The 13,258-nt window shown below is 45.0% G+C and overlaps 1 protein-coding gene across 2 annotated transcripts in view; it reads left to right on the top strand.

The window, feature by feature from the left end:
* The window catches only part of TTYH3 (tweety family member 3), an 80,144-nt gene extending 71,176 nt beyond the window's left edge, over positions 1-8,968 (top strand). The window contains exons 14-15 of one of the 2 annotated variants that reach the window (XM_062588111.1): positions 3,818-3,870; positions 5,034-5,073. In XM_062588111.1, coding sequence (XP_062444095.1) covers positions 3,818-3,841 — 24 coding nt within the window. In that variant the 3' untranslated portion in view covers positions 3,842-3,870; positions 5,034-5,073. Of the gene's footprint in view, positions 1-3,817; positions 3,871-5,033 lie in introns of both variants that reach the window. The other variant, XM_062588110.1, reaches the window with a different exon arrangement.
* The last annotated feature ends 4,290 nt before the right edge of the window (positions 8,969-13,258 follow it).

Genomic DNA, 13,258 nt, shown 5'->3' with positions numbered 1-13,258 from the left:
TAGAACTTGTCTTGCATTTCAAACACAGCATGGAAATTCTCCCATCACAAGAAGCCATTTTCTAGAAGTAACGAGAACTAATCTAGCAGCTCTTCAGTCACAACTGGTTGTCTTTTTCCAACCTTTTGGCTTCCCTTGAATCCTGCTCTTCTGTTGGCCTTGACTGATCATAACAGCATGTGCCCAAAACCACAGATACTTATCTGCCATATGTTTTAAGCTCCACAATAGGATTTTTAATTTGTTGAAAGATCCTGGCTGGTGATGGTGACCTGTCCTAAAGAGTTGTTTCACTGCCTGTTAGATCTGTGTGCAGCTTCTCCTTTTATCTTTGCATTTAAAGTCAAAAAGGAGTAAGTTTTAAAACAACTTCCCTAAGGGAAACACAAACACAAGCACTAAGATCTATTTCATTCTGTTTCAAAATCTTTTTCTGTTTTGTTTGTTTTGTGTGTGTCAAGCCATTCCTTCCATTTCCCCCAGGCTCTGTGAACAGAGCCCTTGTAGTATCATTCCACTGTCTAAATTCTTAATATACAGTTGTTGCTCCTGTTCTCCAAGAGAGCCAGTATTTCTTCCCTTACAGTGGTCTATGATAAAGCCACATGCATAATGAAAGAGTAGGTGGTCTGCATTAGGCCTTGTTAGCTTTAGCTTGATTGAATGTAGGATATAATTAGAGTTCCCAGGCAACTCATTATCTGGTATTGAGAACAGTGTGCTCATTCAAAGGGGACTACAGCTGCAGAGTAACTGGAATATGTTGGTTCCAGTTGGAATAGAGGGCCCTTTGCATTTGGCTCATGCAGTCAGTGACCCTTATCTTAATGTTTTGTTCCAGAAATATATGTCCATAAAGCTGCTGTTCCTCCACTTCTGCAGTTCTTGTTGGGACTTTTATTAGTCTTGCATTGGATTCCTTTCTGTCTGCTGCTTGGTCTGCATTCTTGCTGCCTCTTGCCATTTGTCTGCCTGCCTTGTGATGTGCTGGGAAAGATGCTGTCTGAATCTGGTGTCTTGATGCCCCCTGCCATGGTGCATGCAAACAAACTTAGCATGGCTCTAGCTAGTGCCCCGGGAAGGGTCACAAGGTTCTTGGTCTTAAGTCTTGCAAAGACTGTTCTTGAGCGTGAGCTCTTGCTGGGTTTTTTTGCTTTCTTGTTCCTACAGGTGGTATTGTAGTGATGTTAGAACGGTGCCTATGGGTCTATTCTATGAAATCCCCTATTTGAGGGGAGAAAATTCTAGGAGCTGCATTCTGGACTTTAAATATCCTCTGGATTGAAACATGACCTGATCTCAGTCTGTGCTGTCTTTTGTTTACATAAGGTCACACCTGGAGTTTAATGTGGTTGCATGGCTAAATAAAAGGCATTGCATTCTTTCTAAGACTTTAAAAACAAACAAAATGAACAGAAACTCTGTTCTTCTGACTTGGAAAACTTAGAATCGCCTTTGAATTCAGAGCCTACTGGCTGGAATAGGCTGTTTTCCTCCATCTTGTGCCTCCCATGCATAATGTTACCAAACCCTGTGTTTTTATTGTGCTCTAGTTATTTGAGATGTGGATCAACCTTTAAGAACTTGAACCCAGCAGCTTTGATCTTTATGGGAGAGAGGTGTTTTTTTTTAACCACAAATAGCTAAAGTTTGTACCTGGAGTCATGGTTTCACATGGTAAGTGATCTTCCAGCATAGCTCAGTTAGCTATGAAGTACTAATGATCTGCAGTATACACAGGACTTGGTAAAATTTATAGTCTTTAAAATGAACTTACTTTCTCTTTAATGTTTTTGCTACCAGTAGTTCCTTTGCATGCAGGCTAAGTGTGTTAAGCACATAACTAGTACGTGCTGGCAAACCATATCTGTGAAAGTTTATACTCTAAACAAGCCTGAATCTGAAGGAGGAACTTCTTTTCTTTTCATCTGAGACATTCCAAAATAAAATGTATGCAATCAGTTGTGTTTGTTTTAGCTGACTGGTAAGTGACTGAGAGGTGGGTTGTGTGAAATAGCACAAGCCACCTGAAGAAATGGTAACAAGAAGTCTGTTGGGTCTCTACTCAGGGTAGCCAACAGTGTGGGGAAGGCATGGGTTGAAACTAGCCCTTTGTGCTGTTTTTAAAAGGGCAAATGAGGATGCACAGGCATGAGGGTACTGCAGACCAGAATCCTGGAAGAATCCACTGTGCGTGTTCTTTAACCTTCTATGAAAGCTCCTCTTAAAAGGAAATTAAATACAACCCTATTGCTGTGTGAGGTGCTGTATCCAGGTTACCCCAGAGTGGACTCCAAGACAAGCTTAGCACTCTGAATTGTTTTGTTTATGCTCAAAATCTTTAGACTTACTTTTTAAAGTTGCTAAAGGCTTGGTTATTTTAAGTGTGCAGATAATGCAGTTTAGTTTCATATCATGTGACTGGCAAGTTTCTGCTCACACATCTTTATCTGTTGGACTTTTCAGATGACAGTAGCTATGTATTGACAGAATCTTTCCTCTACTTCTCAGCAGAGGATGCGCTTAAAGGACTTGGCTGAGGAACTAGTGACAGTAGCCTGTGGAGCAAAGCATTCGTACAATGACTATTAGTGCAGTGACTGAAGGCTCAGTGTGTGCTTCTGGAGCTGCACTGCTTATGAGATGTGTGCAGTGAAGTGGGAGCTCTCTGCTTCCAGATTTCAGCCATATTTTTCATGGTAATAAAATAGATATATATACTTTAACAGAGGCAGTAACTGGTTCAAACTGTAATGGGGAAAAGGATCAAAGGTATGAAATGCCTAAGTTAAGGAGAGAACATCAGCCCTAACTCTGACTATTCTGAGTCGTGGTTTGTTTCTTATGGTGACATGAAGGTAGGTTTGAGTGTGAAATACTTTCTGCTTGACTGTCCAAATCTTGTGTTGCAGATCACTTTGTTTTGGTGACACAAACAGCTGTGAGATATTTTCTTGGTGAGGGAAGAAGTGAATTCCTTTCAACTCTCCCCCACCCCCCCCACTGGATGTACTTCGTACATTTTTGAAATGATGTTCATCAAGTGGCCAATCTTTATTTTAATCCTCTAGAGAAAATTAATGCTGCATGTTTTATGCTGAACCTGTATGACTGGAAGATGCACGATAACTTTCCATGATCATAGGTTTTTCTTCTAATTATTTTTTACAGTATAAAACTTTAGCATCTGGAATTCTCTGTTCATATTCATCTCCTCTCACACTCCACATATACAATACAAATGAAAAAACAGCAATCAAATGCATTTTTCCTTTTAAGCATCTTATCTTAGCATCGTGGTTGACTGGTAAATTCAGCATTGCTTTATCTGAAAGATGGCCTACTTATCCTAAGAGAGAGTTCTTTGTTGACTTCTAAGCCACTCTCAGCCCACTGGGTTAAATTCTCATATGTTTTAATAATACTCTATTTGTTTCTGAAACAGTAATCATATTTAATTAACTGTATAGAACATAGTCCTTAGAACTGGCTACGCTTGGTATTTTCTACCTTTCTTTTTCTCACTGACAAAAAATACATCTACATAGAGAGAGCAGATGTACGCTTTGTCTTCTAAATATAAATTCCATTTCTGGGCCGCAGTTTTATATTAAGATCTATGTTCTGCTGAAAGTTTTTCAACTGTGAAAGATACTTAGAGCAGTGTGCAAATAAGCCACAGGTGCCTTCATCTTGTGTTGATGAGGTCTACTCTGCTAAGGCAGTAGTGTCTCTTGTGTTGGGCAGAAGTTCAGCCCAGTTCTGTCTTCGAAGACAAACTGTTAAAATACTGTTAATTCTCTGAAACTGCCTTTAGATAACTGTGCTTTGGAGAGCCTGAAGATGCTTCATAATATTCTTTCCCAGCAGGTAAGATAAATCCTGCCTTCTGCTGCGAAACAATCTTTCAATTAACTCTTTGCCAGTTTAACTGGTTATTTTATGTGATACTGGTACAGTTTTAAAGGTGATAAAAAGTAAGTATGCTGAAGAGCACTCTTGGGAAGCAAGACATGGATATTATAGAACTACTCGAGCTCCAACTGATCTAAAAAGAAGAAGAAAAATGTCTGTCTTCACTACCTGGTTCTTAGTACTATGGTAGGGGAATCCCAGAAGCAGTAACATGGTCATGATGAAGGCATTGAACACATCAGCATAAAGAGGGGAAGTCTTCTATTCTTACTGCTTTGCTGTGTATCTACATGCTTTTCAGCTCAATATTCAAAGCTGAATGACGTATGTTAACTTCAGATGCTTCTGGGAACTGTTTTGGCTTACTTTTTTTTTAAAAAAGACTTCTCATGTTTGTGAATTTCTCTTCTAATCCCCAAACTGGAGATTTGTCTACTTTCGGATGGTACACAGGTTGGATCCCAAGGCATAGTGAACTATTAACCATCCAATAACTGATAGCTAAGATCATCTTGTTTGATGGCAGCCTGTTTTCAGCCTGGCAGCATCTGTTCTTGCTTTGCCATAAATTATTTGACACAGATTTGTTCTTACCAGTCTTCTTCTAAGCTGCTCATGTGTGATGTGTGCAGTCTTCTGAAGCGCTTACTTGCTTAAAATACAATATATTTTTCACCTGCTTTCTTCTCAATCTCCTTTTCTGACATGGTTGAAAGAGGCAACATGACTAAGAGAGGATGAAGTTGTGATTTGGGTTTTTACATCTGCATCATTTCCATTTCCTGCTGTTCTCTCAAGTGAAGTGTGGAATATTTTGACTGAATGACTGTTGGATTTCTTTCTCTGTAGGGAGTTTGGATAAATCATTAACCCATCTGCACTGACCTGGCCAGCATCCCTGCAGCAGTCTTGAGTGTATGTCACACAGACTTGACTACACCATGACTTGTGAAACTTGCCTTGTCAGACCAAGCCAGCACTTCCTTGATGTGCTGTAAATACAAACTAGCTTATGCCAGGAGGTGGTCGTAATCTGTGGTTCCATGTTGACACTAGTCATTCTGACTTTCCTATTTTGTTTGTTTTTGTTTTTGTTTTTTTGTCTTGTCTTTCTCCAGTACACCTCCAGCATGAGAGCCAAATACCTCGCCACCAACCAACCTCGTCCAGATGCTGGCAGTGTGCATTAAAATGAAAAAGCAAAGCAAAAAAACCCCCCACACATGCAGTCAGACAAAACAATGTGCCAACTGCTGTGCCCTTGTGCTGTCCTCGTAGAACAATCCTGCTGTTCTGCCCAAAATCCAGTGCAGCTCCTTCTGTTTCTCCAGTCCAGACCACCCCTCCAACCTGGTACCTGCCCATTGGAGTGGAAGCCCCTTTTGAATATAAGCCTTCACCTGCTCTACCTGGTGTGTGAGAGAAAGCAAGCGCGTGCAGGCAAGCAACGGAGAGATTACCAGCCCATCCTGGGTTCCACCTGCCTGGGGCCAGCTTGATCGGTAGCCCTATCAGAAAATGTCGGTGAATATCTTCTGCCCCCTCTTTCCCTTCCTGTTCCCCAGAGCAACTTGATAAAAGTTGGTAGTAGATCATCCTCAGTTCTGCAGAGGGATCAGCAGAGCTGTTCAGTCCATCAAAATCTGAAGAAGCAGATGTTCAGTGCCTGTGACTAGTGTACAAGGAGGGAAAGCCAAGTCAGTGCACAGTGTTGGTGGGAATCTTCTGGTCTAGCCTCCTGTGTTGGGGAGGAAGGAAGCCCCTGTCCCATGGTGTCACTGCATATCCACTGTAATTTGGGAGCCTAGTGCTCTTGTTTAGAGCAAAGCACAGCCCTGGTGATGTCTTTTAAGAAGAAAAAATCCAATGCCTTTTTCTTTCCCACTGTATCTAATGTGTGAATTCTCGAGGAGGAGCAAAGGGTCCCAATATCAGTCAAGTACCCTGTCTGTTGCTCTGAACTGGACGTCTCTGTTCTGTCAGGGAAGCCCACGTGCTTGCAGGTGGCATTCTGGGTGCTGCCTTTGTGAGGCCATCATACAGATCAAACAGGAGCCAGCAACAAACTTGGTGCCAATTTTTTCCAGGAAAAGACTTGTAAGACTTTTTTTTTTTTTTTTTTTTTTTTTTGCACTGAACAAATTTCAGCTCTCTGATGGTAGGTTTTATGTAAGTCAGCTTATGAGAGAAGGGGGAGAAGCTGCAAACATCAATAGATTTAAAGCAAATGCGGATTTTCCCTGCAGGAGTGACCTGTGAGCTCTGCTGGACTTTCCCTCTCCCCACACTTCCCCATCCCACCTTTAATCCTCATTTATGGTGCAGGGTTGTGGACCTGGCTTTGAAAGAGATTTTTGGAGCCTCCATCCTGACAAATTCACAAGATGGGCAGTGTACTTCCTCTGTGATCCAGAATGAGAAACCCAAAAGACATCTTGGAAACATTGCAACTGTTGGAAAATTTTTTCTTTTCTTTTTTTTTCTTTTCTTTTTTATTTTTAAAGTTTTTTTTTTTTTCCCCAGGCATGTTGCTAACCACTATCCGATCATATTAAGGCACATTTAAGGCATTTTTCAAGACTTGAGAGACAACAAGGCTTGCAAAGGGTATATTAGGTGCCTGGAAGGGGCAACATCCTCCACTGGTGCTGTACTTTCCACTGAAGATTGGTGCTCTAAAGGGTGCTGACAGCTTCCTGCCAGAAAAAGGAGACTGCCACTTGGGTAGTTAGAAGTAATGTAGAGTACTGGCCTTTCAGGAAGAAAGCTATGATGTTCCTTTTCTTTGTTTACCTCTCTGAGCAGGGACATCTTAGTGTAGCTGCTGAGCATGATATTTAATATCTGGCAGAAGAAATAAGTGGAAAACATCTCTCAAATTGGAGTTGAGCCTCTGGCAGATGCAGTTCATCTTCACCTCACTGATGTTCAGGCTCAGTGTCTGTTTATTCCCATTTTTGGTGTGTGGGGCTTAGATCCGTAGATTGGAGCACAGAATCTACCAATCTGCCTTTACCTGAGTTAGTTGCCTTCTTGCAGCAAGGTAGAAAATGCTCCTAGCAGATAGCTAAGCAGGAGGCTGGTATTTCCTGTGAAATGTTACCAGCTCTGTGGAAGAGCAAGTTTTGAGACTCCTCTTAAGAAGATAGAAACCACTAACGGACTGCAAAAGCTGTAGGCCAACTTTTGTCATTCAAAGGACTGAGGGAGAAAGGAGGAAATGGTACCACACTGACAGGAGGAGAAGGTTTTGGAGAAAACTCACCACTTCACCACAAATCTGTAAAAACAGGATTTTCTTGCTCAGGACTGAGTAGGCCTTTCAAACACTTTTGATGGGCTTCACACTGAAACATACCTCGGTGTTATCAAATAACAAGGGCAGGGAAACATAGCCACAGGTTATGTGGAGGAACAGTGTGGCTTCTGCACCAGTTTTGCACCCTGTCTTAAAGCTTAACAGGAGACCTGTGTATGCAAGCATGTTGTGTGGTTAGCTTGCAGAGCTCAAAGCACGCAACTGTGGTCCAGGGTGGAGGGGGGTAACTGAACCTCCACCTCACGTTGAAGAAAGAAGCAAGAGCTGTGTAATACCTACTAAGTTCTGCCATTGTCTTTCCCTGCAAGGGTATGCCCAGATTCCTACTTGTGCAGTTGTTTTTAGGGGAGCTGCCCTAAAATTTCTGACTTGGTCCTACTCACTGAAGGGAAGCGTTTTGAAGGCTCGGGGGGTGGGGGGACCCTATGAGAGCAGGTGCATCTGTATATTGCTGTATACAGAATGCATCCTGAGCACGTGTGTGACTGCACTTTGGGAAGGGTTGGATCTGAATTGTGGCGTTGCCTGTGCCAGTGATAAGGGGGAGCCTATGCCTTTTGTTTGCAGCATCTAATGCCACCTTGACCTGCTTCCTCCAAGGTTTGGCATAGTCACTTACAACACCCAGAACAACTTCTGACAATGTTCAGGGGCATGCAGCAAGGCACAGACATGGAGATGCATGCTCTGTGACTTCAAAGTATAACTGGAAAGAATGTTATGGAGAACTACTTTGCTCTCTGGAGGCCAGCGTAACGTGACTGTGGTGTGAGCTGTGTACCCTTGTCCAGCCAGCACTTCCTTTACTTGACATGGATATTGCACTTTTGTGAAGCATCCTGGAACTCTGCTGCCCTGCTGCATGCTGTGCAGAGCCCTGGATCGAAAACACAGACAAATGGTTTTATTTTATTTTTTTTACTGGAACCTTGAGCAACAGTGTGGCATTTCTGCAGGCTGGTCTGAATGGATTTGCTGAAGAACAGATGGCCTTTGCCTATTCCTATGGCTGCGACACAATTGGTCTCATCCATATGGTCACATTTTGTCTGTGGAGCAGACTTTCAAAAGCCAAGATCTCCCAGACTCTGTGCCTCCTTCTAGGCTGAACAGCAGGTGCTATCCGGCGAAGACTAATCTGTTCTAGATGACATTAATGGTTGAGGGAGTCCAAACTCTTCAAGCTGTAGGAGGTAAAGCTGCAGAGACCTCTCTCTTCCATTGTGTGTCTTCATTTTTAATGTGACAAAATGCCAAGGCCATATCACCCAGCGTATCCCAGCTGACATTATCAGAACATTATTCATGTTACTGGTTGCTAACAAAAGGGTCCAGAATTCAGGGGAGATGAGATTGGCCTCTGGACACCTTACTGACTGCAAAATGGAAGGCAGCCTGTCTGGTTGAAAGTAACTGCTTCAGTGAAGACACTTCATGTTACTTTTTCAGAAGCACAAATGTCATTGGCTTGTCTGGTTGGCTTGGTTTATTTCCACTGCATCATCATGTGCGAATGACATTTTCTTTTGGAACTGAGAACTCTTCCAAGCACACAAACATCTCCACAATGTGAAATGTAAATAGCATGTTGGACTCTAGTGTCCAGTGTTCAAGACTGCATTGTACTTGTAAAGGAAACCGAATCAAGACTTGGCTGTGAATTTCTTGTGCTGTCTTGGGAATATAACTGTAGTGTTTGTATCCTGTATGTAATATTAAATTGAGTTCATTTTATGTGCTGATAAAAGGGTTCAAGCTAAGATTTTTAGCGTACATCCACGTATCCAAATGTGAAGGATGGAGTGCTCCCTTCCCCTCCTGTCCTTTTTAAGTTTTTTTCTCCATTTGATAGGTGTTAATTTTCCGTGTACAGTCATCTCAGCCAAGATGCAAGGGTGTTCATTTGAGTACTTTGAGGGGGACGCAGTGCATGGGGATTTAAGTGATCCTAAGTTAGGATTTCCATAGCAGTTCCCTGTAAATACTTAGTGTTCACATGAAAAGTTTAGCCTTTCTGAGAATAAGCTGTTTCTCTGGGGGCTGCTTAATCATCGCTCATGGGAACTTTTGGTACTGCAGTGTTGACAGCAGACAGGAGTGCATGGATACCTTGCTAGGTACAGAGACACCTGCGTGGGTAAGCCCATGTTTATTTGTGGTCCCACCTTCTCTTCCTTCTAGCAGCAACAGCAACTGAAATAGCATACTGAGCCCTTTGAAGAAGAGAGAAATATCTTGGCTTGCCAACTACAGCTGCCTCATCTGATTTAAGAGTAGAGTAGGCTGGTGTGTTTTCCTTTAGATGAAGCCACCACTGAGGAGTGTTTGAAATACTTCTTACGCAGGGACCAAGGAGAAGCCAGAGCCTTCCTCAGCTAAACAGGTTTGCTAGTGAAACTCAGTAAACATCTCTTGCTTGGAGAGGAAAAGCCTGCCAGGCAGTAACGAGGAAGTATGTCCTATGCCCTGCAAGAGGGAACCTGACAACACTTAATGTGTACCTTTATCCAGGTGGCTTTTTCCATCACTGACAGCTTTCCTTTTCCAGAAATTATTTGTAGGCATGGTATGGATGACTTCTCTAGTCATTCCAGGAGGCTCAACAGAAGCTTGGAGCATTTTAGAGGGTGAGCGAGCGCGCTGCCCTTTCAGGGGAGAGAGCGGGCTCTCCTGCTGAGCCGTGGGTGTGCGTGTTGCCTAGCTGCAGGGGAGGGTGGGGGGTGGTTGCTGGTGGTTCTCATCCAGCCTCTCCAGGTGCATGCATGAACAAAGTGGAACATAAATTGATGTACAACCAGAGAGTTAAAAATACTCCTTTCCTAAAAAAGGATAACTGTAGCATGAAGCTCTTAGGTGCTCTGCATATTTGATACCACATTGCTCCTCACTATGCAATTCCAAACTCCTTCCTTCCTCTTCCTCCTCTAATCTTACAAGATGACTTCTCCAGTGTCCTCAGAGCAGGACGTCCGTGAAGTCTCAGAAAGGCTCTTTTGTTTCGTTGTCCTCTGCACTGGGTCCGGGTGCCCAGCTCCTACGTCACGTGCCTCAGGTCCCTTGTTAACGGGAGGCCCCATGAGTTTTATTCACATCATTCGGAGGGAAGTTTTTTCTTGGACACTGTGCACAGAAACCTAACGATGAACATGTACCTGGCCTTTTTGTAACTTTTCTGTTTTTCTTCTTAACCATAATGGTTGTATATCATACCACTTTATATACATATATAATATATAAATATATATAATTTTTTTTAAACTTCGGACCTGCTAGTTTCTTTCAAGTGTTCCTGCACTTACCCAAAATGTTTTTAAATTGTGAGGGTTAAAGAGGATTGAGCCCATTTTTGTACCTTTCCTTTTAATTCTGTAGTTCTATTGATTGTAATGTAGCTATTTTTTACTGTAACTTTTTGTTTTGCAAATACTAAACAAACAAAAAAAAACCCTAAATGTAATTTCTGTGGTTTCTATTCAGCTTGGATTTCATGTTTTAAAAATAAACAACTTAAAACCACTGTTCCTATTTATTTGCTTCTTATTTTCTTAGTTCTTCCCTTATTCATAAACCTGACCCCATTTCTGTTACCTCTCATAGGCTGTTGTGGGTCCACGTGCTAGTACAGGTGATGGAGCCGTAAGATCTCCTAGAGGGTGGAAGGAAGAGGAACGGCAGTGTGCGTATACTGCAGAGTCCAAGTATTATTGGTGCCAGTCCTGCTAACGTGTGCGTGAGATGAAGCGTGCGCGTGTGTGTTAGCAGGGCTGGTGCTTTCTTTGCTTACAGTTCGCAAACCTGGTCTGGCAGCTGCTAGAAATCTTAGATTTGGGGGTTTCTAATCCAGTTTTAAGACTGGACTTCTAAAACCGAGTCTGCCTCTGAGGTAAAGCAGTTGATACGGGGAGTCCCTCCGGGGCCAGAGACATTAAGCCTGCGTTAGCAGCCTCGTGGCTTTCAGCCGGGCCTCCGGCCGGGTGCCGGAGGGCGGCGCGTTGGCGGCGGGCAGGCGTGAGCAGGGCCGTGGAGCCAGGCTGGGGCTGGGCACGGCGGCCTCCTCCTGACGGGGAGCCCTGGGCCTTGCAGGCACCTCTGCGCAAGGTGCTGGAGCCCTTGGGCCACGTGTCCGTTGGCCCACCAGAGACGTCTGCGGGGCTGCTGGTGCTCGCGAGCACAGTGCTTAGCGACTATCGGCGTTTGGGCGGCTCAAACCGTGGTGAAGCCGAACGAAATCCAGGGTTGCTGGGTGCTTGTGGCGCGGGAAGGAGTATGGAAAAGCCTCCTGGCAGAGCTCGGTGTTAGCAGATGGCTCCAGGGGCGCTGACGGCTGCCGCTGGCTCTGCAGTTTGAAGCAGAAAGCTCCCAGGTTGCCTGGTGAGGCTGAGGACCAGCCTGGCGCTCCTGAAAGTCACCGCTGAGCGGCAGAGCCAGCCTGCGTCCCTCCAGCCCGGGGCGCCTTTCTGCCTGCGTCCTGCCACTGCCAGTCTGCCGCACGCTGCTGCCCCAGCAGCGGGTGCAGGTGCACGTGCAGAAGTGTTGCTCCTTTGGCAGAGCAGCCGGCTCTGAGAGTTTAACTATTTTTTCTGTCAATGCTTCACTTTTTGAAGCTCTCTGTGTTGCTGATATGACTGAAACCCAGGCCCTTGTTCTCGAGCCCTGTCCATCAGCACAGAGCATGAACACAGAGGGCTTCTTGCTGCTCCTTTCACCTTCACGTAAACTGAGAGTGAATCTCAACAGCACTCCTCACTAATAATTGACAGATTTAACCTCCCCTCTCTCTTCCTTCCTTCCTTTCGTTTTTCACTGAAAGAGGAACCCATGTCCTCCATCTTCATCCTCTGAGACGATTAATCTTGGTCTCTGGTGCATAGGGCTAGGTGCAGTCAAGAAAAAAACCTGATGGCATGAAGGAAAACAAAGCTTCCAGCAGGGTCAGTATGTAAATATTTTACCAGGTTTATTGTCTCCCACCAGAGATGGGAACACGAGAAGGCCACCTGCCCAGTGACCTTTCCCAGTGCTCTAGCTTTCCCATCAGATGTTCCCAGCAGAGCTGCAGGCTTCGTGCCCCCTCCTACACTCTTCTCTTGTTCCACCATGTGCAAAGCAGGACTCGTTTCTAAGTCATGTAGCACTGGAAAAAATGGTATAGGTATTGAAATAAACCTCACCTGATCATCCTTCCTTAGTGGGCTATTAGAGCTCTGTCCTTTGAGATAAGGGATGGATGGATGCCCTGGGGAAATGCATTCAAACATCTTTCTTAATGGGTGTGCGCTGAGCTGGAGGAGCTTTACCTCTGGGAGAGGTGAGGGAGTTGGTGGCTGTTGTGGAGAGTCAGCACCCAGCATTTGTGGGTGCAGCGTGTTGAGTGGGTCTGCAGTTCCTGATTAAATGTCTCTATCATCTCATATAACCTGCTGGGGTGGGGGGGATGGTGGGAAACAGGGGCTGTTTTCTGCTGGCAGTGTGCACACTGCTGCTGAAGCTCGTGTTGACCAACAGGCCTGGATTTTCCCAGATTCTTCCATCAGATGCACCTGAGCAGCTTCTCCTCCCTCCTTTGGCAGGGTCCAGCCAGGGCTCTGATTCACCGCATTTCCCAGGCCCCTGGAAGCCAGGAGGCAGCTGAATTGGCCCCTCATCTGCTCTGATCCCAGCTGCAGCACCTCTGGCACGGAGGATTGGCCCCGTTGCCCTCTCTCATGTTGCAAGGCCAAGTTTGCTCTCCGGAGCCCCGAGGCTTCCTCTTGCACTGCAGAGCCGGTGGCAGGAGTCCTCTAGGCCTGTAGAGCTTAAAGAAAAGCCTTTTAACAGGGAGGAACTGGTGTGTTTGACCACACGGGGATGCTGAAGGCCCGTTTGGAGGCAGCTGTCGGCTGCCGGAGGAGCAAGGGCCGAGGCGCTGCTGGCGCCCCAGGGCTCGTGAGCAGCAGCCCAAGGCCCAGCAGGGCTCTCCTGCGCCTGCCGCGGCCGGTGGCCGCCCGAGCAGTGCCGTCGAGTGCCGTCGCAGCGCAGGAGAGG

The sequence above is a fragment of the Rhea pennata genome, chromosome 15 (genome assembly GCF_028389875.1).
Source record: "Rhea pennata isolate bPtePen1 chromosome 15, bPtePen1.pri, whole genome shotgun sequence".
Lineage (NCBI taxonomy): Eukaryota > Metazoa > Chordata > Aves > Rheiformes > Rheidae > Rhea > Rhea pennata.
The sequence above is the reverse complement of the archived record's forward strand: the minus strand, read 5'-3'. Positions and strand labels throughout refer to the sequence as shown.